At 37.0% G+C, this 27,193-nt stretch overlaps 1 protein-coding gene across 1 annotated transcript in view; it reads right to left on the bottom strand.

The window, feature by feature from the left end:
* Window positions 1-27,193, bottom strand: part of ADGRB3 (adhesion G protein-coupled receptor B3) — a 706,366-nt gene that overhangs the window by 30,812 nt on the left and 648,361 nt on the right. The window contains exons 25-29 of the mRNA XM_034991475.1: window positions 22,320-22,418; window positions 21,820-21,991; window positions 11,264-11,359; window positions 9,539-9,578; window positions 3,959-4,602 (exon numbers count right to left, since the gene is read on the bottom strand). Coding sequence (XP_034847366.1) covers window positions 3,959-4,602; window positions 9,539-9,578; window positions 11,264-11,359; window positions 21,820-21,991; window positions 22,320-22,418 — 1,051 coding nt within the window. The remainder of the gene's footprint in view (window positions 1-3,958; window positions 4,603-9,538; window positions 9,579-11,263; window positions 11,360-21,819; window positions 21,992-22,319; window positions 22,419-27,193) is intronic.

Raw genomic sequence — 27,193 nt, 5'->3', positions numbered from 1 at the left:
AAAATTTAAACTATGTTTCATAGTCCTCAAAATGGCTTAAGGACTATGATACCTTAATATTTTCCCCACCTGCTCCACAGCACCTAGTGGTTACTTGCTTTTTATACATACCAAATATCAACACTTTTTTTTTCATTAATTGAAGGTGAATGACTTAAGTGCTGATGACAGTTTTTCTTTTTTTTTTAATTGTTTTAAAAACATTTATTTATTTATTTTAGTGGGGGACAGAAGGAGAGGGAGAGAGAATCTCAAGCAGACACCCTGCTGAGCGCGGAGCCCAATCTTATAACCTGGGCCAAAATCAAGAGTCAGATGATTAACTGACTGAGCCACCCAGACACCCCTGACAGTTTTATTCTTCTTAACCTTAAAGCATTTAGAGGACATTGAGGGCTGGAGCCATTGTGAGGATTTCTATCATATTAAAATTCCAATTATCCCATAGTTGTGGAAACTAAATCTTTCAGAAACTACAATTTCGGAATTGCTCATCAAGCCCATCCTGCGAATGGATACAGATGGAAGATAACACATTACTTAAAAAAAAAAAAAAAAAAGGAAGGTAATATTGGGCAGGGAGAAAAATCTGGATAAGCTTTTATGCCAAGAAACTTCATGCATTCATCAAACCTTTTTATACTCAATAATTGGGGGGTAGCTAAACAAACTCCTCTGAAGGCTAGAGCCTTTTCTTTTCTTTTTTTTTTTTTTTTTAAAGATTTTATTTATTTATTTGAGACAGAGAAAATGAGAGAGAGAGAGCACATGAGAGGGGGGAGGGTCAGAGGGAGAAGCAGACTCCCTGCCGAGCAGGGAGCCCGATGCGGGACTCGATCTCGGGACTCCAGGATCATGACCCGAGCTGAAGGCAGTCGCTTAACCAACTGAGCCACCCAGGCGCCCGGCTAGAGCCTTTTCTAATGGCACTGCATTTCAGGGCTGGGGAGCCTCCCTCCTTCTTTATTGCCTCCTGCTTATTTGAATAAATAATTCTACACACTCACCCACTCTGGCTTTTGTTTTCTTTCCCTTAAATCTTGTTTCTCCTTGCCTTCTCTTTTCCTTATGCAAACCACATTCTGTGCTACAACTGGTAGCTTTTATCTTCTTCTCTTTCTCCCCCCAACCCCACTTGGCAATTTGTGAATACCCACTCCTCTGGAGGAAATTTCCTGAATTCACATGAACATCAAGAACATTATTCTTGAAAGGATCCTGATGCACCTGGCCGTCCTCTGCTGCTGCAGTTTGCAGGGCTGGGTGTTCCTGTGGCTGTGATCTCCCTTCTTGCTCAGAGGGGGAGACAACTCAAACCGTCTGTGGCTTGGGCCTCACGTCATCCACATATTCACCCACTTGCGTCTTTACATTGTCTTCTAAAAGACTCCGGGCACCTCCTGGCTACCGTTGATCCCTTCATTATGTAGATACTCCAGTCATCTTTTGGTTTTTTCCTCTAATGTCAGGATATCATCTTCCTCACTGGTTGGCCCTGCAGATACAGTCTAGCAGAGCTGATAACTCAACTTGACAATGCATCACTCTGCTCATAAGGAAAGCCGTACCACTGACTTTATCTTCATTAGTCACAGACCTATGTCCAAAATCTGTTAGCTGTGTATACCTATACTTTATCCTTGTCCTGTCTTTATTCACGGTAAGACCATATGTCTGTCAAGGGTTAAAACGAACTTTAAAATTGTTCTCCTGCTAATGTCCAGACACATTACGGTCTCTTTTAGACAACATAAAATTGATCAGGACAGAAAGATTCTTTTCCTAGATGTGCTATGTACTTGCTCTGTAACCTTGAATAAATGACTTTACTTCAAGGATTATAACAACTTATCCATTGCACAGAGGTGTTGTGAAGATTAATTAACTCATGTTTTTAAGGTGATTTGAGGATCTGCTAATGAAAGATGCTATATAAATGATAGTTTTTATTATTCATTCCCACATCTATATATTCTCTTTCAGCTGTCTCCTAAAATGGTCACCATAAGCAATTACTATTAAATTCTTTTAAAGAATGAAAACGAGGAACTGAATTTTCATTCTGAATCCTGAATTTTCTTTCCCTTTCAAGATGTAAGCCTTGTGATCTCTAAGTCATTTAAATGCAGATCTTTTGGCTGAATCACAGTTATATATGATGCTTATACTTAATAATAAGGATATGGAGATTTGGAAAAATTACAAACTGAACAGAGCAACACTTGGAAATTTAGTCTATTGTTCAAGCACACACAACCTGTATAATATCAAACCCCCGAGAGGTTTTTAGGCTTTTAGATGTAAAGCATTTTTATAATAAAGCAAGATATTTTAATGCAATTCCATTCCAGGCCCTTTAGCACATTTTAAAGAGCTGTTCTATAGAGAGGACTCATATGGTCATTATGATTTTCAAGTAGTACATCAGAATTATGATTACTTAGGATGTTACATTATTATATGCACACTCACTGAAAATCCTTTTGAAACTTTTGTGATTTTGCATAAATATTATGTAGCTTGTGCTTATGTGGTCATACAAAGGTGACCTGCTAGTCTCTGGGATTCACAAGTTAGAAACAGAGAAATAGTAGCTTGTCTGCTAATTCAGAAGGACAGAACACACTTGTCCAGTGGTAGTGGGAGCTCCTGCCCCTCTACAGGTAACTTGGCCTCACTGCCCCTATGCTTTTGGTTCTGAGGGATGATTCTTCTCAGAAAACCTACTCTGTTAAGACTGATCTAGAACCTGGGGATTTATTCTAGATTCCATCCACATCACCACTTTTCCCATCTAGAAGCTCCTTGATCCAGTTGGGAAAAATCTCAAAATCACACCACTCATCAAGTTGCTCTGGCCTTACAGGATCTCTTTTCCTGTTAACCTAGTAGAAGGAATGGCTTTGTGGGGAGAAAGGAGGGACAACTGCTTCTGTGCACTTTTGAACACAAGAACGTAAGATGATCAGCAATATTTCTGATGGAAAGGGTAAGCAACCAGTTATAGTGTCTTTCTCTAAGTAGTGTCTTATGAAATGACCTATCATATTAAAACAACTGGCCATACATGCAAAAGAGTGCATGGATTGCACTGTATACTAAACATACATATCAGCAGTAGGTTTATAGCAAAATTTCAAGGTACTAGATATAAAAGTCACAGACAAAACAGTAACATGATGTATGTTGATAAAAAAAAAAGACACATTCCTTAGGTCTTACTTGATTAATTATAATATGAATGATATTGATAACGGTTGACTACTCTGTATTTCATTTTATAAGTAGAAAAGAAGCTGAGGGGAATTTGTTTTTATAGAAAAGCCATGTGGTCAGACCTCGGAGTCTTGACTCTTAATCTGATTAATGTGCATCCCTCCTGAGAGCTCACAATTTAAGACAAAAAATTTTAGTGGTCATCATTCTACAAGAGCTGACAGCAAAACACTTACTCTGAAAGATATCGATCTAACATAAAAATAGAGTTTATAATCAGTGTAATGGAAGACTCCACAGAAACATTCCAATTTTGGTATTTTTAATGGATGCCCTCACACAGAAAATCCAGATTTTGGTTTAAGTTTGTAATGCCATCCAGGAACTACTTTGACCACCAAAAGGATCTCTGGTAACCTGAGAAACATCAAGAGGATCTTCTATTTTTTCCTTTATGAGTACTGTACTTGATTCCCATTATGAAAGAATTACGATTGATATCCTTTTAAATATAGAGGACTCCCTTTTCAAAACATGGTCTTGAGAAAGAGCATTCTGATGTACTACTGGGAAAAAAAAAAAGTATGTCTAGAATCTTAATACCAACGTGCCAAAAATTTGTGTATGATACATAACTGCAAAAGGTAATGTGAGTCTTCTCCTTCAATCCAGTGTCGTATGAATCAATTTCTCAAATATCAAATATCTCAAATATCAAGGAAAGGTTTATTCTATTGCTTACCTCTAATGAACTCATTGATATCGTTGACCCAGTTTCACTCCTTGATAGTCCTGCATTATCATCCAACTCAGAGGCCATGAAATTCTTCACAGCTGTGCGAGGCTCAAAGGGCAAATTCTGCATATGTTCCTGGGGTGCAAGGTGTTGATCTAAGTTCATACTAAACTGGTCCATTACAGGGGGATTCATGTTGAATTCGGGATTCACTTTGTAGTGCAATAACCTTTCATGTGGCAAGGTTTCCATACCAATATTCATTTTGCTTTCTTCTTTCATTGATGGCTGGGTATTTACAGAACTTCTGGGCATCACGATATAGTCACTTTCCATCATTCTTTCTTGAGGATGGACCATGTCCATATCAGCTCCTCTCAAATTGTCATCTGTACATAAGTACACAGTTCTTCGCAATTCACTGTTCTCTTTTTTCAAACACTGATTGCCCAGCTCATTCATACTCATGGGCATGTGCATACCCGTAGGTTGCTGGATAATGACTTTGGAAATGACGTTTCCAGGGAGTGTGGAATAGCTTAGCCCTTCAGGGTTTGTTCCCTTTTCTTCTTCGTCATCATTTAGAGAAATCCTAGAGAGCGTTCCTGTTATTGTTGCTGCTCGGCAAGGACCGATATCCTTATGAAGAACTGTAAATTAGGATAGAAAAATTCACAAAAGAAAGTTAATGCATTTTTATTTTTTCATTACTGTATTCTGCTCTCTATGAAACAAATTCCTTAATCAAATTTAAAAAATAATATTTAAAAAATTATATATCTATTGTTTGTAGATGGTCCAGATTACTCAATCACTCTTTATTGATTCTGATATGCTTTCATAGATCTCAGGTAGTCCATAGCTAAAACACATCTGAAAGTTGATTAATGAACTTTCAAAAATCTCCATACCTTATTCTTAAACAACTCTGCATAGCTTTTCAGGGAAAGGCAGATACCAGAGAAGTTTCTCCATCAGTTTGTTGCAAAGAGTTTTATGAAATCATGGATATATTCACATGAATTTGGCTTTTTCTCAAAGGCTTTTCCCCTAAAGAATTCTACAAGTTCTCTTCATTAAAATACTTCTTGAAAGAGGTAATCAAGGAGAATTTCATCATACTGCATTAGAAATTCCTTCAAAATTATGCATGTTGAAAATTAATGAACATTTATCTATGAAGTCCATATGGTCAAGGTACATACAGGGTTCAAAAGTATTTATCATCTTCAGTTCCATGTGGGGTAAAGAAGAATTTTTTTACAAGATCAATCCATATGCTCGAATGCCCCTGAGGCGGGGTGGGGTGCGGGGGTGGTGTTAAAGTTGCCACTGACTTGAAGCAGGAAAAAAACCATATGAGCCTCTGAAAACTCAGTTTAATTTTAAGCCTGAAAAATAATGACTTAGAAAAATTAAAAATTCATGAGGACTTGTAGTAAGAGAGGGGGGAAAATGAAAACATAAACCAAACAAAAACAAACTAACAAAAGAATTCAGAATTTTTTTTTTTTAAAAGATTTTATTCATTTATTTGAGAGAGAGAGAATGAGAGACAGAGAGCACGAGAGGGAAGAGGGCAGAGGGAGAAGCAGACCCCCTGCCGAGCAGGGAGCCCGATGCGGGACTCGATCCAGGGACTCCAGGATCATGACCTGAGCCAAAGGCAGTCGCTTAACCAGCTGAGCCACTCAGGCACCCAAGAATTCAGAATTTTTAATTAAAATGTATTCTAGCTTTTTTCTTCTGTCTCTATGTAAGAAGAAAGTCGTATCTTATGGGTAATAGTAGCAGAATGACTTGAGGCATGCTTAGTTGTAAAAAGATGTCAGTTTTGAGGTAGGAAAGAATGAAATTCTGAAAAAATATTCTTGGTAAGTTTGGTATTGAAAACACACAGAAGAGCACTCTGTGTAAGTTGGTTCAACGTGCCGTGCCCACCTGATGCTGCTCTACCCACGAAGCAGAGCAGTTGTCGCCGAAAATTTCATTAGGCAGAGATGACTATAAAATATTTGATTCATTGTTTCCTCAGGAAAGTGTCAGATATATTGAACTTCACCCATTTTTAACCAATTTTCAAAGAGCATCATAATGATTACTCCTTAAAGCAGAGGTTAAAAACCAGAAGATTATGTCTTCCCTGACTACAAAGAAGAGAAACCTTAAAAATTATTTCAAAACATGCATCATTCAGAAAAAAAATATGCATCATTCATGTAATATCTTTTATCTTTAGAGATGCGGTATTTAATTATTGTATTAGGTCTCTTTATTTGAGACACTAAAAATCATGTTAAACCTATATCTACATTTTTTTTTTATTAATCCACAATTTGGTTGTAAGTTTTTGTATTTATTATATAAAAATGGGCTAATTCAGTTTTAAAAACTTATTTCCCAACCTCAGATCAGTAATGAATTGTGGTTGCCAGGAAAAATTTACGTAAAAACATTAAGGGGCAAAGTATGTTAAATTAATAGACTTGATAACATTTTAAATAAAATACTTTAAAAAATCTCCAAATTCAGGGAAGAACAGTTTCAATCTTTAACTGCATGCAAAAACTAACCCAAAATTTATAGCCGTACAATTTAAAGGCAAGTTATGGGAACAGTCATATTACATTAAGGACATATATAATTTTATACTTTTATGAATATATTAGAAAACATAAAGGAAATTTTGGTACTGAATATTGATTTTATAATCTGTACTTGTGCAAGATACATTTAGTTTTGTATCAGTTAATATGATTTGTAGTTATAGTTACCATATTTTTACGACATGACACAGCTGTCTTTACTGAAAAATTGTGTATCTTAACTATTTGGGGAAAGACAGTTCTTCTTATGAAGTAGTGTCTCCTCCATATGAGAGATATTTTTGCCTCTCAGACTTGCTTAAAATGGATATCCAAATTTTGAATGGAAACGTAAACACATGCATACCACCTACACAGCACAAACATGATGTTGAAGTGATGGGGCTTTTACGAGAAATTAAGTTGTAAAAGGCAAAACACAAACACAACACAGCAAAACAAAAAGCACCTAAATATTTTGCATAATCGGGTATATATTCCACCCTTTGGGAAAGTGAATTTCAACAAAACTTAGAGAAAGATTACTCGGAGCCCATGAATTGAAACTTTAAAACTGAACTGGACAGATACCTCTAGGAAAAACTCAAGGCAAGTTCCTGATGAGCTCAGTTAAAAAGGGCACAGACAAAAAATGAAAAAAATTACAAAAATATTTTCCAACAAAATAACGGTTCTGGCCTGTATTAGGAATACTAAATCCCAGAATGCAACAAAGTCTGGGGAAAGGGGGTAATTTAACAAGGGAGCAGGATGAGTACTGATGGATGAGACCATGGCTTGGGTAGGATAATCTAATACGGTGGTTCTCCAACATCAGCATGCATCAGAGTACCTAGACAGCTTGTGAGAACACTGGTAACTGTACCCCACCCCACAGTAGATCTGGGGTAGGGCCTGAAAGTTTGCACTTCGAACAAGTTCCTTGCTGCTCTGGAAAAAACTACTTTGTTCCTCTTTCAACAATAACTGTAAAGAGTACGCCAAAAAAGGCTGAAAGGAAACTAAATGTAGGAAAATAGGAATTAAATGAATGCCTAGTTATTTTAAAGAAACTCAGGCTTCTGGACCCCAGACAGATCACATCCATCTTGGAACACAGATGTAGAACCTGGCACCATGGCTAGTGATCTTTGAGAAATTATGGAAAGCAGATAGAGCAAGGGAAAATGTTTGATCAGTTGTCCAAAAACAGAAATGGTAGACTTTGGAAACCAAACACTACTGAGGCTGTTTCTTAGCAGTATTTTGTTAGATATTAAACAAGAAAGAGTGATTCCTAATCCCCTACCCCAGGCCCACTGTGGGTGGGTTGCCAAGTTATGATAGTTATTCTACTGCTCTGCTATGAGTATTTTCACTGAATTCAGAAATGAGAATATGAACTTAGTCTCTCATATTCTTGTGATTATGACAACTCTGTAATCTCACAACCTGCAAAGATGTTTAATGGTCATGAGTTGATTCTGAAAAGTATATATACTTAAAGGGAGTCCATGTGGGGTGGGTGGGAGGTGTCCTACTGAACACAGCAGGGTTCTATCCTCATTCTCTTCCCATCCAATTCCTTGACTGACAGTTTGAATAAATATTTAGAAGGTATTCTCATCAATCTTTCAATGGCCAAAAAATTTCAAATGGATAGAAGGCTAACCTGAAACTAGCAAAGTCACAAAGAGAGATAAATGCAAGGCCAGATTTTTCTTCAAGGAAAAAACCTAGAGCCTTTACCAAATCCTCTACTGGTAAAGTCCTGACAACTACTACAAGAGGTCTTAGGGATTTTAGATGACAACAAGTTGACAGTTAGTAGTAATGTACCAGTTGCTATGAAATGAAATGCAAATGTAGATAACATTAATATAAGTAAAGTGCTGACTGTGAGAAATGCTGAATAAGTGTGTACGTTCGGGCACCATAATTTAAAAACTCTTGACAGACTGGAGGCTATGTGGGCACTGTGCCTGCCGGGGAGGATGTTATGAGGAATGAAGAGGAACCATGGTTAGTTTAGCCTGGAGAAAAAGGGCTTGGACTGGACTAAATAGGATTTGCTTCCAAACATCTGGATATTTAGATGAAGTAGACAGCCACTCTTATTTTAGAAGGCAGCACTAAAGTCAATGAATATAAGGTAAAATAAGGTATATTATATATCCCCAATATAAAGAAACATTTGCAACAACTGGAATTATCCAAAAAATGAAACATGTAGTTTCCTTTGAAACTCCCGAGTCATCTACTCCTGGTGAGAGTTCAGCCCCAGGCTGAGGATACCCACTGGGGACACCGTCCGTGGGACCCTAGCTCTCTAATGCAGAGAGCACCGAACGGTTTCTTCTGGGCCCCACTAAGCACGTAGCAACGGCAGCAACTATGATACACACTGTGTTTCATCCTTGCAACAACCCATATTCCACAAATGATGGAAGTGAGGCACAAAGAGGCCAAACTGGCCTTAGACCTGACAACCAGGAAGCAGTGGAATGGAAGTCTTAGGTCTTGTAGTCCATGCTTTCCTGTTGTCACTGTGCTTCTTATTAACCATTCTTAGTTTCTCTGTCAATCCTCATTCTCCCTTCACCCCCCGCCCTCCCCCTCCACCACATTTTGCTATTACAGTGCTTCCCTTTGAAATATTCTATTTATTCATCCACATGCATATGTGATGTGTAAGCTGTGGCATTTTCATTAAAATCAAAATCATAAAAGTGATTTCACTTCCCTAATGATATTTTCTTTTCTTTTTTTTTTTTTTAAGATTTTTATTTATTTATCTGAGACAGAGAGAATGAGAGAGACAGAGAGCACATGAGAGGGGGGAGGGTCAGAGGGAGAAGCAGGCTCCCTGCCGAGCAGGGAGCCCGATGCGGGACTCGATCCAGGGACTCCAGGATCATGACCCGAGCCGAAGGCAGTCGCTTAACCAACTGAGCCACCCAGGCGCCCCCTAATGATATTTTCAAAATCCATATATTCTTACCTGATCGACAAGCAATGTCTACATCCTTTTCAAAGTCTGTCTGTAACAACAAATAATAAGGTACAGAATCATCATTTAATGAAGACCTCGAGTGACTTTTACTAACTAGATTAAAGTTTACAGATATCTGACTAGGCAGTACTAGATTATTGTTTTGTGCAAAAGAAGTTTCTTGAGGAGTAATCAAATTATTTTCAAGCCTATTTCTTAGAGACCAAATGTTGAATTAAAGCAGTGGAAAAGTGGCATACAATTTTAATAAAGCAATACAATACCCACTGTCATCTTCAGTCAGGAGACTGACACCATATATAAAAGAATAGAGTTTCAAGGCAATTCCTTAAACCACACTAAAAAAGAATGTGCATTATTATGAACATACTTAAATGTCTCTGTTATTTGTATTTTTATTCACTTTGAATATATTGTTTATAAGGTAGTATAATGTAGTATTTTATAATACAGGTTTGTCAAACCCTTAACAGTCAGACCAGGCTCTTCAAATGATCCATTTTCATTCAAACTGACAAAAGCCTTTTAGATCTAGGAATTATAATCGAAGATTAAACAATACTAATCTGGTCTACAACCTGCTAGAGTTCACTTTCATCCCCATACTTTTAAACAGATCAGTTAATTTTTTTAAGTGGAAAAATTAAATTAGCCCATCTTAATCAAGTTCTTCCAGTCATATACTGGATGATATTATTTAGAATTTTTAAAATTTATTCTAATGTTTTAAATTAGAAATTTCAGTATTCATCTGGTTTTTTTTTTTAATTTTTTTTTAAAGATTTATTTACCTGACAGAGACACAGCGAGAGAGGGAACACAAGCAGGGGGAATGGGAGAGGGAGAAGCAGGCTTCCCACTGAGCAGGGAGCAGGGAGCCCAATGCGGGGCTCAATCCCAGGACCCCGGGACCACGACCTGAGCCGAAGGCAGATGCCTAACGACGGAGCCACCGAGGCACCCCTCATCTGTTTGTTTTAATACAGAATTGATAATTCCTTCTTAAGTCTTAGTTATTAGTATATCGTTTTGACTATTTTATGTTGTCTAATCCAAAAACATTCATAATAAATTGAGTATATGGTAAAAGCAATCTCTATTTAAGTCCTGTTTTCAATGAATCAGTTTAAATCTTATCTCATTTCTAAAAGACACCAAAGTGCTTATGCCTAAAGGACCACTTAATCTCACCAGTCAGAGCTCATGTACAATGACTGAGTTTTCATTGGAATTGTGACCATGCCCTTCTGCCTTAGGGCAGTGGTTCTAATCTTAGGCTGCATATTGGAACCACCAATACCTGGGGTCCCACCCCAGACTTTCCGATTTCACTGGCCTGGAGTGTGGATTCTAATGCACAGATAAGGCTGAGAACCATGCTTTACGACCAGAAGAACAGGTCCATAGTGTTCTGGTCTGTAAACAAACAGGTTCCTGTGGACAAATTGTTATCCCTCATTCTGTGCAGGGATGAAAATACTCTGGTGTTGCGTAGAAACCCCACACTCAACACACCAGGGGGCCCATAACAGATCTGGGACTCCCAAACAATTCAAACAGAATGGTTATCTGGTAGTTCTAAATCTGTTAATGAACTAAAGCCAAAGTCACTCAAAATGGGACTTGGATACTATTTTAGTAGTAAGAATATTTTGTTTACTCCCATCACAAATCATTACTTAATCAAGAGTCAGAAGGAAAATAAAAGCTCACCATTATTTGAGCATGCCCATTAGGAAAAGAACTTGAAGAATCAGCATTGATCGGATCCTGACAGTTTCTCAATCGGCATCTAAATGCATCCTGAACCTGTAGGGGGGAGAAACCCATTAATTTTCTTCTCTCTTGGTAATGACCAGATACTCTCTATATTGGCAATCAACTGAGAAATGATAACTATCATTGTTTTATATCTAATACCCATTTTGCTTACTTCTTAATACATATACCAGTATCCCTGGACTTTATGCCAAGGACATCTATCACTTGCCATAATCTATTGGGGGAAGTGCTGGAAACTCCTCAGTTTTCACCAGGGCTGCGTCTGGCTGAAAAACCAGTAATTCTTGCCAGAGGGCAGATTTATTTTTCACTGTTCTAACCAATGTGCATGTCTTTCAAGAGGGATTTCCTATTTGATATGGCATAATCTTCATAATAGCTTTAAACATTGCAAAAATGAGATTACTCAATGATCTTTTGACTGGAATTGATTTGGGATCATTTAGGAACAACTATTTCTTGTCTCCGTTCAAGTACCATGTGCCTTGGTGTAAAAACAAAACACAATGAAACAAAAAAGGTAACAAAAACAACTCTTTCTGGTTGTCTTAAAAGAAGAAGAAGAAAAAAAAAAGATCACTTTGCAAAGCCAGATTTCCTTAATACACATTTACAATTGGATTCTGAGTAAAGAAACATATATCACAAGGAAATTTGAAGAACATTAAATCCTTTATTAAACGAGTAAACATGAATCGATGAATAACAAACACATAAATCAATTGATAGTTATTCTGCTCACATGATGCCTTCCCATTAACATGTCCTTCCCACTTCCTGTGGCTCATTAGGCTCCTAACAAGCTATTGATAGACATTAATACAAGTAGCTTCTTATCCAGTCAATGGCAAGGTCATTTTCGTATTTTGTTGTTTTTGACTTCACAGGATTGATATTCTCCGTCTAGTTTATTATAATCTGTTTTATTGGATTAAAAAACCAAGCAGAGATGATGTTGCATATCCCCTATTTTACCAAAGCGCCATCACACAGAGGACCAAAGTAAACACGTAATGAATGATCTTTACTTCTGAAAAGCACTCACATGAAATATCCTGTCACTGTTCTGCTGTGAAATGTGTATAGTATACGTATTGGCCGGAAGAAAACGGAGCCTGTTGTTTTCTGCTCCTCTCACCCATATCCTAAGTCATCACTGCGAGATTTGGGAAGTGACCAAGGGTTTAGTTACCGCCACAGAGTCCTGGCCAACCAGTACAATAAGGAGACCTTTGTCTACTTCCTTTTCTCCACCTCAGGTTAGAATCCTGGTGACGCAGCCACTATGGCTGTGAATTTAGGGAGTGGGGAATGGACTCAGTGCTCTCTGACTTCTTTTCTATCCTCTAATTCTAATATATCTAAATCTGAGATTTACTGGGAAAAAAAGAGTGAGGAGTTGTCTGCTATCAATGAGCAAGGTGATTTCTTCTTTCCTCCTTCAAACACCTCAGTACAAATACAGGCGAAGGGAAATCTAGTCTCATCATCTTTTCCCGAAGAACTGGATACATATTTAGAACTAAATCACCCAGCTTCTCCCTTGAAGGAGACAGGACATGGGAAATGTTAGAATCTTTAAATGCAAATGCTTTCAGGATCCTCCTTTTTAGGTTAAGAAGTAATAGCTTCGGGCGCCTGGGTGGCTCAGTTGGTTAAGCGACTGCCTTCGGCTTGGGTCATGATCCAGGGTCCTGGGATCAAGCCCCTCATCGGGCTCCCTGCTCAGTGGGGAACCTGCTTCTCCCTCTCCCACTCCCCCTGCTTGTGTTCCCTCTCTCTCTCTCGCTGTGTCTCTGTCAAGTAAATCTTTAAAAAAAAAACAACTGCAGGGGCACCTGGGTGGCTCAGTCTTTAAGCGTCTGCTTTGGCTCGGGTCATGATCCCAGGGTCCTGGGATCGAGCCCCACATCGGGCTCCCTGCTCGGCGGGAAGCCTGCTTCTCCCTCTCTCACTACCCCCTGCTTGTGTTCCCTCTCTCGCTGTGTCTCTCTCTGTCAAATAAATAAATAAAATCTTAAAAAAAAAAAAAAAGAAGTAATAGCTTTAAGTCATAGAGTGACACAATAATAATCAAAAATTGGTAATGAGTCTAGTGTTTGCCAGATGATCACTGTTTACTACATAGAAATTTGCACTGGGGAAAAACAATATCTGTTTTCAGGACAAAGAAAAAAAAAAATCCAAAGAACCAACCTCAGAAAAATAGGTATGTGCTAATTTTCTGTTTGTGCCCCAGAGCAACTGTTCAAGTAGTACAATTTATAAAGGTAGATAAATCATGTGTTAGAAATATGGCTTTCCAGGAGCTTGTCACAAGAAATTTTTTTTCAAATCTATTTCTTTTTTTTTTTTTAAAGATTTTATTTATTTATTTGAGAGAGAGAATGAGAGAGAGAGAAAGCACACGAGAGGGGGAAGGGACAGAGGGAGAAGCAGACTCCCTGACAAGCAGGGAGCCTGATGCGGGACTCGATCCAGGGACTCCCAAGATCATGACCTGAGCCGAAGGCAGTCGCTTAACCAACTGAGCCACCCAGGCGCCCTCAAATCTATTTCTAAATACTAGCATATATAACACATGAAAGTGGCACTTGGTAATACCAAACATTAATTTAACTGGTCCACGCTAACCACTCTATTTTCAGACCTTCAGAGTCTAGCTGTCAAAAATATTTTTGTCTGACAATGAAATATGGAATGAAATATGAATGAATGAAATATGGAATGAATGATATGTGGAAATGAAATATGGAAAAGCAACTTCTGCTAAGTTGCTCTTCAAAATCCACTATCTGATCACTTGAAGGAGATATAAAAGAAATCTCTTTTTTTATAACATACACACACAAAATCAATCCTTTAAATTACCAAATTCTCAAACATGACAATGGATTAAGGGCATTTCTACCCTGGAGAATCAGTCAATGCTTTGTCAATCAGCTTTGTCCATAGTCAATGCTATTTGGAAGAAACATAAAACAGAAAAGCATAAAAATTCTCCAGTAAATTCAAAGTCATTTTAATGGTCATATAAATGCCATAATTTAAGTGCTAGATTCTCTGACACTTTCAGTGCTTCTGTTACTTCTAATTCAGAAAGCTTTGCAGGAGAAATTCTGCTTGATTCCAAATGCTCTGTTTGATTTTTACAAAATCTTAAAAATGCATTCAGGCAATCTAGATGAGTTAGCCTTAAATATTTGTCCAACACTGTCAGGCAGGAATGATTAGGCTAGATTTCATAATGCATATTCCTCATCACAGAAAAAAGAGTTTCAGGAGAGACAGTACCTGGAAAATATATCTGTAGCTATTTGGAAACATTTTGAAAATTAATTGAATTTTCTATCAAGTAAACAAAAAGACTTATCTTTGGTGAATCAATTGTACTCATGGAGATTGTACTAATGGAGAACAACTGGAATTTTTTAAAAAGCAAGTCTACAAGGACCTTAATCTAGACAAGAAGAAAGCATAAAAAAACAAAGACAGATCTATATTTGGCTATTCCATCCCGATATTAAAATCTTCTGTGCCAACTGTCATATTTATAGCGCAGGACAGTAATAGTTTTGGTATTTCTTGCCTTGTGGTTAAGACTGAAGAAAAACAATTGTTAGAAGGTCCATATATTTATCATTTAAACTCCTTCACCCGACTTACTACTTGTGGGGAATAAGCCACTCATTTTAGGTAACAATTTAATTAAAAAAAAATTTATATAACTCCAAGTTCTTGCAATATTATCATTTTTTAAAACTTACGCAAGACCAGTAGAATACAATTTTTAAACTTGTCTTGAATAATTAAATGTTTGACATATTATGGCACAATTAAAATCTAGCCTCCAAAACGTCCTCTTTTTAAAATACTCTCCCAATAGGTCTTTAACCTTAATTGACAGAGGGTTAAAAAGTACTGGGGGAGTAGCAAAGAACAGGTATGTAAACAGCCTTGGAATATTTAGGGCACTTTAAGGAAATCTGATGTCCTTTTGTGAAATGAAAAAAAGAATGTCAAGAGACATCTTCAAAAATAAGGTGAGGTAAAAAGAATAACCTATCAAGGCTGTCTTCTCAAAGTATCCATCAGGGGCACCACCAAAGTTATCCTGTCTAGTTCCTGCTGGGGGCTGCTCTAAAAACCCCTGCAAAGCCATACACCCTTTTATTGTGGATGGTTTCCTGGGTGAGGAATGAATTCAAACAAGTTTGCAGGGGTGTGTCTTCCTTCAGTCTCCCCCCACAGGAGAGGGATCTGGTTCCTCTCAGGAGGAGCAAGCCCAGAGCTTCTCGGCTGGTCCTCACTCTGAAGGCAGCTCACAGTGTCACTGTGATAGCTGGGGCCAGATTTAGAGATTGCTGGGGAAGAGCACTGAGCAATGTTTGGCAGCTCTGCAATGGAGAGAAACCTCACGGGCAAGAGCGGCACTGCTGGAAATGGGCTCTGTATTTAGCTACCAAGCAGCTAAGACCCCAAATCTTTACCTTTAAAGACGACAGTTCTACCTGCAGTTATTCTTGATTTTCTATTCCAGAGGATCATGTGAAGACAAGCAAAGAAATTAAGTTGCATTCTTATAATTATTTGAGATTGTTAGCTTGGTGGGGGGGAAGGGAATTTCTTATGCATTCTCTTTTTTGTCCTGGATCTAATGTCTACTATTGTTTCTATCGATTCATATTAAATAAATGACTCAGCTCTTTTTAATCATATTAAATTCCATATAATTTAATCACTAAATGAACCAGTAAGATTATTCTCAGTTTCATGTGTGTTATGCCAATGGACATAAATAACATGAATGACTTCACATTACGAAAGTATTACACGACTTCTCTGATAGCAAAGGAAATAAAAATGGTTTGTCCTTTGCTTGACATGGAAGGAAAAATATGGACTTTATTCCTACATTTCAGTCCTAATGACTTTCTACTGGAATCTTTTAACATCTAAAGAACCTATCACTCTCAAAATTGTTGTAGCTTTCTACCTTGCTTTGTATCAGTTTGGGGGGGTAACAGTAAGCTTCCCTGGAGGACATTTCACATATATGATCTGAAAAAATGTAATACCATTTCTTTAGCATGCAAATGAGAAAAGGAGGAAGGGAAGTTCTAGGTCAGACACCCCCACTTAGGCCTTCACAGAAGATACTTCATTTTAGCCTCAAGCCATCCACTTCAAGGCAAGAAATAAAAACCTAATTCATGACCTCTATTCTTATATTTATTTTAAACCTCTATTCTAGACATATTCAACTTTCTGCCACCAGTGTAACAATGTTGCAAGGTGGGATCCCAGGGAACCGGAAGGAGTGGGAAGTGGGATTTGCCTATCCTTTTGACCAGATACTCAGAAGAATTTTAGGTAAAGCAAGCCATGGTTGGATTGAGTTTGCCAATCTCTGCCATGAACTCTGTGTCTCAGTTTGTTCACAGATGCTGATTAAGGCTGATGAAAATATTCATAATATAATTGTAATTGTGCTCAGGTCAGGAAAGCCTAATCTGGAGGGAGAGGTACAATTTATAAAAAATGGAATAAGGGAGGTTGGTGATTTCTAGGAATAAGTATATAGGAAGAGAAGCATACGATCCTTGCTTATGTCACATCCATGTTCCTATTTAAAGGCAGTCTTTGTGCTTTTCCATTCTCTGTTCTGATCAAATCCAGCTTCATTGCAGTACCTTCAGCCATTCTCCCATTCCCAGAAAACAAACACAACACACAAAATGATCTTTAAATGTATTTCTTCTTGAACCTTCAATTTGGCCTGACAAAGAGAAGGCTCTTAGCAACCCACTCCCTTCTCCCTTAAATCTTTGTCCTTCTGAGCAAGCTGAGAATCTCAGAATCAGCGGTACCCTGACCCTCCTACCCTGGACCATTCACTAACTCTATGAAATCTATTGAACTTCTTCATGACATGACATACAGTGGCCTCTTACCATGACCACTGAACACCCCAATGAGAATGCTTTAAAAACACCACTTAATCAATGCTATGCACTCAAATGCTGTCAGTACTGTCTTTCTCTTGGGGTTACAGTTATAATCTTTTTTTTTTTGGAAACCACTCTAGTGTCTAGGATCACATCACTTGCTTTATGCCTCCATGTACCCCGGATGGTCCCAGAGAAGACTACTCTATATTCACCATAGGCTCCATTCCATGGAAACCACATGCCTAGTAATCTCTCTCCATCTTCCCTTATTCAAAACTTCCACTTCCTTAATCCTCTGACCCCATTTCTCCGCTCCGGACCCATTGCATTCTGAAGTCTCCTATCACCCACTCCCTCATTTCCAAAGACTAACTGAAACTCTTGCCCTCCCTCATTAAGGGAGCGCACAGATAAGTGCTTCCTTAAGCGCTTCCGTAATAATGAGTCATACCTAATTTCCCTGTAAATAGTCAGGCTTGGAGATTCATGCAACTCTCCATCTGAACTATATTATATGCAGTATGACCTCTTTTCAAATTGCTCTCTAGTTATTTCACCGCTATTGGCTTCATTTATTTTTTTAATGAGAATATTGGTTTTAGATGAGATCCGTAAGGATGCTTGTCTGTTTTATATATTCACAGTCATGTGCTTGTAAATCATTTTGTTTGTCTGTATTCTTTACGGAAATAAGACCAAATTGGAAACTGTAAGAAAAAAAAAGGCAGAGGGGAATGAGAGGAAGAGAGAAGGAGGGAAAGAATGAAAGAAAGAGAAAACTGTTTATGTTTATTTCAAGCGCTTTGTTACAAAATTGCTTCCTGGGTTTGGATGAGGAGTCTGGGACCTCATCTGGTGCAGCCTAGACCTCCTGCCTGTGCTGGGGAAAGAGAAAAGGGGAGCTTGGCCCTTCTTCCTGCCCCTACAAAGCAGCCGCAGGACCCCCACATACTGACACAACAAAGTCATCTATTTAAGCACTTGCCTCTTTCCTTCCATTTAGTGAAAGGGTTTTATTGTAGCTTATTTTGTATCACAATCTTGTTATTTTCCCCCTCTGACATTAAGCTGTAAGATTGTCTTAGAGCCAGGCACAGCCAGAGACAGGAGAGATGAGAAGAATGTGCAGGCACCAAGAAAGCGGTTTCCTAGCAACAGTAACTATTTCAAAGGTTTCGTAACTTGTGTAGTTTGAATTTCCATAGCAATGTGGAGAATAGTAAATAGTAGATGTCGTTATGTGCTTAATGCAAATGAATTCTAATCAAGGAATGATGAATAAATGAAGGAAGCATCTATATTTATTTTATTAGATTTTTGTCTTATTAGGTATTACACATATTAGCTTCCAAGATCTTTGTTTTGTTGCTGAAATTAATGTGTGATAAATCATTTGGTTTAATTTTTTTTCTTCTTATTCCCTCTTTTTGTTTTCTCTTTTGTCAGAGGCATCTACTAAAGCAATTCAACAGACAGAATTGCTCCAGAAGATGAAACTATATTTTCAAGAATACAAATTTTATGAAATTTAAATATTGAGATATCAATCTGGAGGTCACAACAAATTGTTATGCAAATAATCAATTTGCTTTTTTTTTTTTTAATGTGGAATATAATTGAGTTGGCAGAACCAAAGTGATCATTTCTCCCTTCCCTTCTGACTTGAAATGATTTGGTTTTAAAATTGGATCCACTAAAAGCAAAAGCACATTTAGAATAAATCAAGCCCCATACATATCACATTTAAAATGCCAGTTATACTATTTCTTTTCTCCTTCTTTAACTGCAAGGCTATATTCCTCCCCTGTGTACACCTACCTCCTTCACAGTAAGATTGCAAAAGTAAATATAGGAAAAGGCTTTTGAATTCATATTGGAAAAATCATTAAAGACTACAAATGACCAAATTATGTTACTGCGTGTCAAAAATACACAGAAATAAAAATATGTATATTTGTATCCAGTCTCTCTCTAAATCGAAGGAAATATTTCTTACGCTGCTTATACATTTTTAATAAAGAAAAATCCATACAAATCATCTTGGGTTATTGTGAAAAATATTTTAAAGTGAAAAAAGCAGTAGAGGTAAAACTGTATTCCTAAAATCTCCTATGGAATTATCAGGTAGTTTGATAGGAGTAATTACCCAGTATTTTATAGGTAGCTATCTAGACCATTTGCTTTGGTGTATTTTTATGGAACGTCTGTTCACAGGAGACACTGAGGATATGGGAAGATGTTCCTACTCTCTTGGACTGTGGTTAATGTTAGCACAGTGTGATCACAGGTAATATGAAATAGACCTATTGCTGGTGTGTTAGGCGATATGCAGTTAGAAGGTCAAAAAGAGTTCTTCTGAACCCGGTGAGGCCTTCTTATGATGTGGTCCTTGAGATTTGCAAAAGCCTTTTAAACAAGGTTCTCTTGGTCTTTCAGTAAAAACTTCCTTTGAGAAATGCTGAAAGAGACTTGCCCTGTAACTGACATCTGCTCTGTGTACTTACAGCAGTGTATTAAGGTCAATGCAAAAATAATGGATATGTGGTTTTTCATTTCAGTTTTGGAATGAGAGTGATGACACTCTGCTATTAATTTATCAGCCATAAAAGTATTCAATTTGAACTAATCATTGAAAATGAGTAACAGGGCCAATATTCATATTTTTACTCCCTATTAAAACAGAAAACATATACTTACAGATATTTTAGCAGAAGCATTTATTATATGATTTAATTACCCTTAAATCATGTTTTTGACAGTTACCAGTCCAATTAGCAAGTATGGAAAAGTTCTGATGGAAATAAATTTTTGTGCCAAATATTTTCTTCATGTAAGCAACAAAAATTTGATAATAAGCCACCAAAATATCTGTTACTTTAAAACCTGAATATTTTTCACATAGCCTAGGGCTATCTCCAAAGCTTATTTCTGAAGAAAAAGAGAGGCTTATTTAGAGATAGGATACTTTTCTCCTCTTTAACACCTACACTGTTGATATCTTCTGAAAACTGCATAAATATATTATGTATCTTGCTTAAAACCTGCAACTGTTCATCCTTAATTGTCAATCAAAAATGCATCATGTGTCTATTTGCTTAGAACAATTTTGTTAGATAATGCAGACCACCACAAGATAGCTATAGCTAGAGAATAACGTAGCCCTAAATTATTCAATTTCCCTTTAACTTTTACCTAATTTTGGTCTACAAAGAATTGAATACTTGCAAGATTTTTAATGCTGATATTCTAAGTAGATATTTGTGATGAGGGAATTAAAAGGCTTGGCAACTATAAGCTGAATGAGATTTTTAGATGATGAAATATTGCCTCCTTTGCAATGTGAAGTCACTCTTCTTTTCATCATATAATGTTCTTAGAATACACATGTGGGTTTATTGCTGACATCTGTACCTTACTGAAGTAGCTCAGAAATATTGTTCTTCCTATCTGGTAAATCAGGTAAAAACCTTTGGTTACCTTCACGTATCACTGTAAAAACTGTGTGGTGTGCAGTCATATGCCCATGAGTCTTTCTGCAATGTGCACATCATGATAAAGTTCTCAAGCTGGATAATGCGAAATGACAGTGTAGACTATTTCTTCAAAATTACTAGCATGGCACTGTGTCATTGTGTTTTAGTCGCCACTGTCCCCAGAGCAAACACGAAAAGGACTCATAAACTTTGTAAACACTGTGTCAGTGCTTGCAAGCACTCAGCATAATTTTTGCACTGCTTGGAAAACAGTATTTTCTTGCTAAACAACTCACGTCTGACGTCTATCACTGCTCAGTGGATTTGGCGCAGGTTAGTGTCTCAGCTCATGAAGGAGGACTTGTTTTCCTCACTGCTGACAATAAACCTCAACCACGACCTGGAGAAATGTTGTGATTATATATCTATAGTTCCTGGAGACAATTACTGCCTTTTGTGTTCCATTGTGTACATTTTTTTTTCTAAGTATAAACATCCATCTCAAAATCATTCACCTTTAGCAACCTTAATTTAGTATAGAGACACAAGAACCATTGAGCAATCTTCAACATTTTCTATCTAAAATGAAATTAGTTAAGTATGAAGGAATCGGGATATGCTGTGTGCAGAAGCAGGAATTTGGGAATGGGTTTAAGAGATATCATTGTATTATGTTTATGAACTTTGCCTCTTAAAAAAGATGCCACCCCGCACCCTTATCCACCAGTGTCTCTAACAGACTTCTCTCCACCTATGACCTCTCTTGACTCTACTCTCCCTGGTGCCTGGGACCCTCCCCCCGCAGCCCCCCACCCCCCCCATCCCCCGCCGGGAAGCATCTTCTCTTGCACAGTCCCATCTGTTTTAACTGTCACCTTCAGGATCCAAAGAGCCCTCTTGAACTTTGCCTTAAAGCTTCCCCTTTAGCTTTGACTTTCCAATGATTGTCTTTAGAGGAGACCATTTTAATCTGAAGATATTAAAATAAAAGATCCTATTTGTTAACAAGGAAAATACGCATCTAACCATCATCCCTCTCTGCCAGAGGAATTCTCTTTCTTACCTCTCTCCGAAGAATGCAGTGGACCATGACTATCACAAAACCTTGCAATGAATCAAACACGGCAAAAAGTATTTGGAACAATATGGAGCGTTTGTCTGTCATGGCTAGAACTGCAGACATCCACGTCAGAGCCAGAAGGGGCAACACCACGCAGGAACTCCAAAGAGACGCCCTGTTGGGAGAGAGAGCGCACTGTGACGGAGCCGCACGTCATGCCCCAGGCAACAACTAAGCCCCCGTTCAACAAAGCGTTCTCGGATGTGGCACCAAGACCGTTCACTTGGAAACCATAAAGCAGATAACACTGGATAGTTTTATTTATTTTCTTATAGCCAATCCCACACTAGTTATAAAGGCAGTTGCCAATTATAAATAGTTAAGTATGCTCTTAGCTCCAATAGGAGCAAACATGGTTTTTTGTTTTTTTTTTCCACAATAGCATTTTCTCACATGCACTGTAAAAGATTTGTCACGAGAAGATGTAAATGATTGGGACTAACATGGCGTTACTGGCGGTGGTGGCTGACAAAGCTGTTGTCGAAACTACTCCACACTTGGCACATTTGAGCGTCAAACCGCTATGAGGCTCACTCATCTGACTGCAAACAAACAGAACACCCACAAAAAGAACAAAATATTGAATTGTCACCAAAAAAAAACCACGTTGCTGCTGCAAGTTAGCTTTTAAATACGATTTCATGCAGAAAAGTTTATTTACCAAAGATGAATGCTCCAGGTTGTTTCAAAGATGCAATTACACTACACATTATTTTTGTAACATTTACCTTTTAATACGATGGGCCTTTGTTGCATGCAAAAGCATATTCCCATCAATTACAGCATAAATGGCCCGGTGTCTACAGTTCAAAATTATCCAGTACACTGAGTTAAACATAAGCATGTGCTTGTGTAGACATACAGTGAAAACCCTTTATTCAGACCCCTGGTTATCAAACACATCAGGACTCCTGGCTTCAAAGATTTTCATTGTCATTTGCAGAAGGCACGTGGTATTAGTTAAAACCTTCTGAAATGTAAACATGTATATCAGAAGTCCAGTATAAGAAGATATATATTTTAGGTGTTTAATCATTTGTGGGAGATGTAGCCTTTATCTCAACAGATTCATATTTTGAAATTTCTCACAGCATCAATGTATTATCCACATTTTAGGATGATCTGAATATAGGGGCTGATGAAATTTGATGAAATATTAGTTTATAATAAAAGGGGTGATAGCTTAAGGCTTTAATAAAACACATTTAACATTAAGTTCAAAATATTCTTTCTGAACATTTTTTCATAAACTCCAGTTCAACAGCATTTACATGGTCTATTCTAGTCTGGAGGATTTTGCAGGTAAATTTAGATTCAAGTAACTCAGATTTAACCTACTATATCACAGAAGCAAAGTCATGCTACACAGAAAAACTTTGTACACCCTTTACATTAGAAAAGAGTCCCTTGAAAATGACTGGTTTATTAGAACATAATGCTCTCATGAAAAACCAAAAAGAAATTACTTGAATCAAAGTTCAAAACATCTTGAAATAATTTTCTGTGGTATACTTCTCTTGTCCATTCTCTTGTGGTGCTAATGTCTAAAATATATGTTTTCCCAATAGGCTTTTTCAAAATAATATTTAGTGGACAGGTAATGTAATAAAAGTGGCAGGACAGAGAAAAATCACAAGATGATCATAATTCAGAACGTCTGGTTTCTTCTAAAGAAGTGCACTCATTTGTGAATAGTGCTTGGATGAAATAATAAATCTGAAAGCTGTTAAGTAGATTGATTGACCAGTAGACCCCAGGAGAAAAATCAAAGCTTTTAGAGTTCGATGTGGGGGTGGGAAACATGATACTAAATCATTCGTTTTACTGATTCAACCCAGGACCTGTGTCCTAGCACATGAGACCAAACTTTTCACAATAACAAGTAAGCAACGGTCTATCCAGTTGGATCATGAGTGCCTCAATGGACATGCCAGTGTGTCTGAAACTACTCTCAAAGGAGTGCCTATTTACAGCAGTGTTCTCCACAGTGGCTGCGTATCAGATACATATACCCAACCCCAAAGAGTCCAATTCAGTGGGGCTTAGGCATCTGGCCCCCCCCTTTTTAAAAGATATTTATTTATTTATTTGGAAGGGGGGGTAGGGACAAAGGGGGAGGGGAGGGTAAGACAATCTCAAGCAGACTCCACTGGAGCCCACCGTGGGGCTCAATCTTTAGACCCTGAGATCATGACCTGGGCTGAAACCAAGAATCGGGTGCTTAACTGACTGAGCCACCTAGCTGCCCCGGGCATCTGTGTTTTTTAAAGCCCCAGAGATTATTCTGAGGAAAAGCAGGAATGCACACAACTGCCCTAACTACATATTTGAGTATCTTCAATTTTGTTAAGCTCCATCAGATTAATATTAAAAAGGCATGACTGATCTATTGTTTCCTTTATCAGAGAAGATACGCTATTTGGTATTTGCGCTTTGAACACAAATGTGGCTATCTTTCTTAATTTAAGGACAATGTCTCTAGGCTCTAAAACAAGATTGAAAAGCCAAAGATGACTAAAAATTAATTTTAGTTTAGTACACAATATAAACAAGTATTTTAGCCCTAAGAAAAATGAATTTGATCTAGGTATGGGCTTTCCTGAAAATAAATATTAAGCCAGTATTTGAAATGCTTCTTTCTCTTTGAGATTGATTTGTGATTGACTGAAAGGCCTATACATACTTCCCTTAGTCAGAACTAACTGTTGAAAACTATGCTTGATGTTAACTAGTTGGACACCTTTGGAATTCTATTATTAGATGCATATGGAGTAGAGGAAAGATAGGTTACCCAGGGAGATAGGATATTCTCCCCTATTTTGTATGAATGCTACAGAAATTAATATAGTATGAAGAACACACAGTCTAAATGCTAAACAGGGTTGCTGCAATGGGAAATAAAATTTAGTTCTTTGTTACAGGGGAAATTATATAAAGTAAAAAGTGCTAAGTTAAAAAAAATTGAATTTCCCGTAAGTTCAAATGTTACCATATCTACCAGGGCACCAGGGTATTCTGTCTACTCCTGCAGGGTCTTGGAGTCTACAAGCTTCCCTTCCCAATTTTCTTTTTCTTTTGCTTAGGAAAAAAAAAAAAAATTATCTGATTGGTTCATTATTGATACTATGTAAAATCCCCTGAAAAGAAAATACTCCCTTTCCCTTTGGAAAAAATCTCACGATATTTGTATAAGACCCTGGTAGTTTCCTTAACTTCAGGTAGATGAGATAAAGCAATTTAAAATAGTAGATAAGAAAGTCCCATTGTAAAAAAAGAGAAAAAAAAATGAAATATCCTGCTTGAGATATATGTTAACAAGGAAAATATTCATATTTGAATAAACATGCCATTTTATCTTTTCATTCTTTCCAATTATTTTGCATAAGATATATTAATGGCAATCAATCCCTCTTTGGTAAATATATGTCATGTATTAGAAAAACTTAATATAATTTGGGTATTAAAAACTTGTCAAGCTATTGTGTATTTCTTAAATATTCATTTACTCATTCTTTTATAAATATTTATTGAACATAAACTATTGCTTGGCATTTTTTAATAATTATAAAAAGGAGGAAACAGGAACAATAAAATGGGAATAGGAACATACTGGTTCTAAATAATAAACAATATTTCAAAAAACACTTGATATCTACATATTTCCAATGTGAAATGGTCAATATTTATAACTAGGAACATCAATTGTTAATTAGCTTCTTGCTCAGTGCTTCTTTAGTTAATTCTAACTATTTGTTGTTCACTGAAATCTTTATGACTGTCCTCACTGATTCTCCGCAAACTAAAATTAGCTTCAGATACTTCTACAAAATTTCCTTCAATCACACTTGGAAATAGCAAATTTCAATCTATACACACTTAGGCAAAAACTGCATTTTATATTATAGAAAAAAGTTCTTAAAATCTAGAATCATTAACTTGTTGATAATTCTTTTCCACTTTGAACAGTAACCAGCATTCTGCTTTTATAACACATATTAAAAACATTTCTATTTCTCCAATGGAGGCCTCTGAACTAGAAAAACACAGATTCAATTTTGCCAGTAAAACAGATGTAACTTCTAATAACATTTTCATAAATAGATATTTTAAAATTAATATGTAGATTAAAGTGGATAATTTCTAAATTCAGAATATGACAATTTTGTCATTCTCTTAAACGTATGTTATCTTTTACAAAGAGCTATGTAAATCAAACCAGATCTTTACATTTAAAATGATTAAATGAGAAAAAAATACTGACTGTAAATTTAATACATCCTTAGCATTATACTCATTCTGATGATCCCATCTCTCTCTTTTTTTTTTTTTTTGACCTTAATGTCATGAATGGCAGAATCACAGATGCTTGACTGATAGAAGTCAGGGTCATTTGAAAACAATCTATTTTCTCATTTAATGCATCCTAACAATAGCCATCATTTGTTGAATGAGTGTTTGCTCTTTGCTATTCTAATGAATCCTCTGTACACATTGTATTTCATACACTCTATTATGAGGCAAAAATCATTATCCCCATTTTACAGGTGAGAAGACTGAACTCCAGAATAACTACCTAACATGCCCAAAGACACACATAGCCAGTAAATTGCAGAGCTAGATATTGAGTATGGCTTTGTTCAAAAATATTTTTTACTTCAAGGCTTTATCCTAACCAATAAACCTCCACCCCTCCAATTAAAAAAAGATGTGTGTGTGTATGTGTGTGTACGTGTGCGTGCGTGTATACACACAGACACATGAGTTTATGTCACTAGTGGCAGAACCGAGGTTCTATACCCTGTATTCAGTATGATGGATTTATTCTTACATGATTAATCTGGACAGAAATACTGAAGCTGTTGTTCCAATTCCAACCATACACGGCAGACTAACAAGAATAAGAATGTGAAAGCTTCAAGTTCAAATGGTATAGAAAGCTCAGTGTCTGTGCAAGTTCAAGTTTACCTAGTTAAAGATGCTATGAAGACTCACCTAAAGTGAAAAAAAGTCTCTAGGTGGGAAGTGATGCCCCCCTTTTTTCCAATGATGTTCTGATTACACCACTACAGCTCTAAAGCTTGATATGAATGATACCAAATTTTTATATTCAAAGCATTTTACTCATCTTTGACTAGGGGGAACAATACCTAGATTACCTTACTATATAAATCATTACATAGATTACAGAAACATAAAGGACTTAAAATTCTCACTGGTCAGTGATCAAATACTGTGACTATTAAATAGTAACATAAGTTATTAAAGAAATAGCAATTGTAGGTAAGTTTTGAATGCAAGTACAAAGAGAAAGGATAAA

This window comes from Mirounga leonina, unplaced genomic scaffold (assembly GCF_011800145.1).
Source record: "Mirounga leonina isolate KUSES-001 unplaced genomic scaffold, KU_Mleo_1.0 Mir_53, whole genome shotgun sequence".
Taxonomy (NCBI): domain Eukaryota; kingdom Metazoa; phylum Chordata; class Mammalia; order Carnivora; family Phocidae; genus Mirounga; species Mirounga leonina.
Note: the sequence above shows the minus strand (reverse complement) of the source record. Positions and strands in the feature narration are given on the sequence as shown.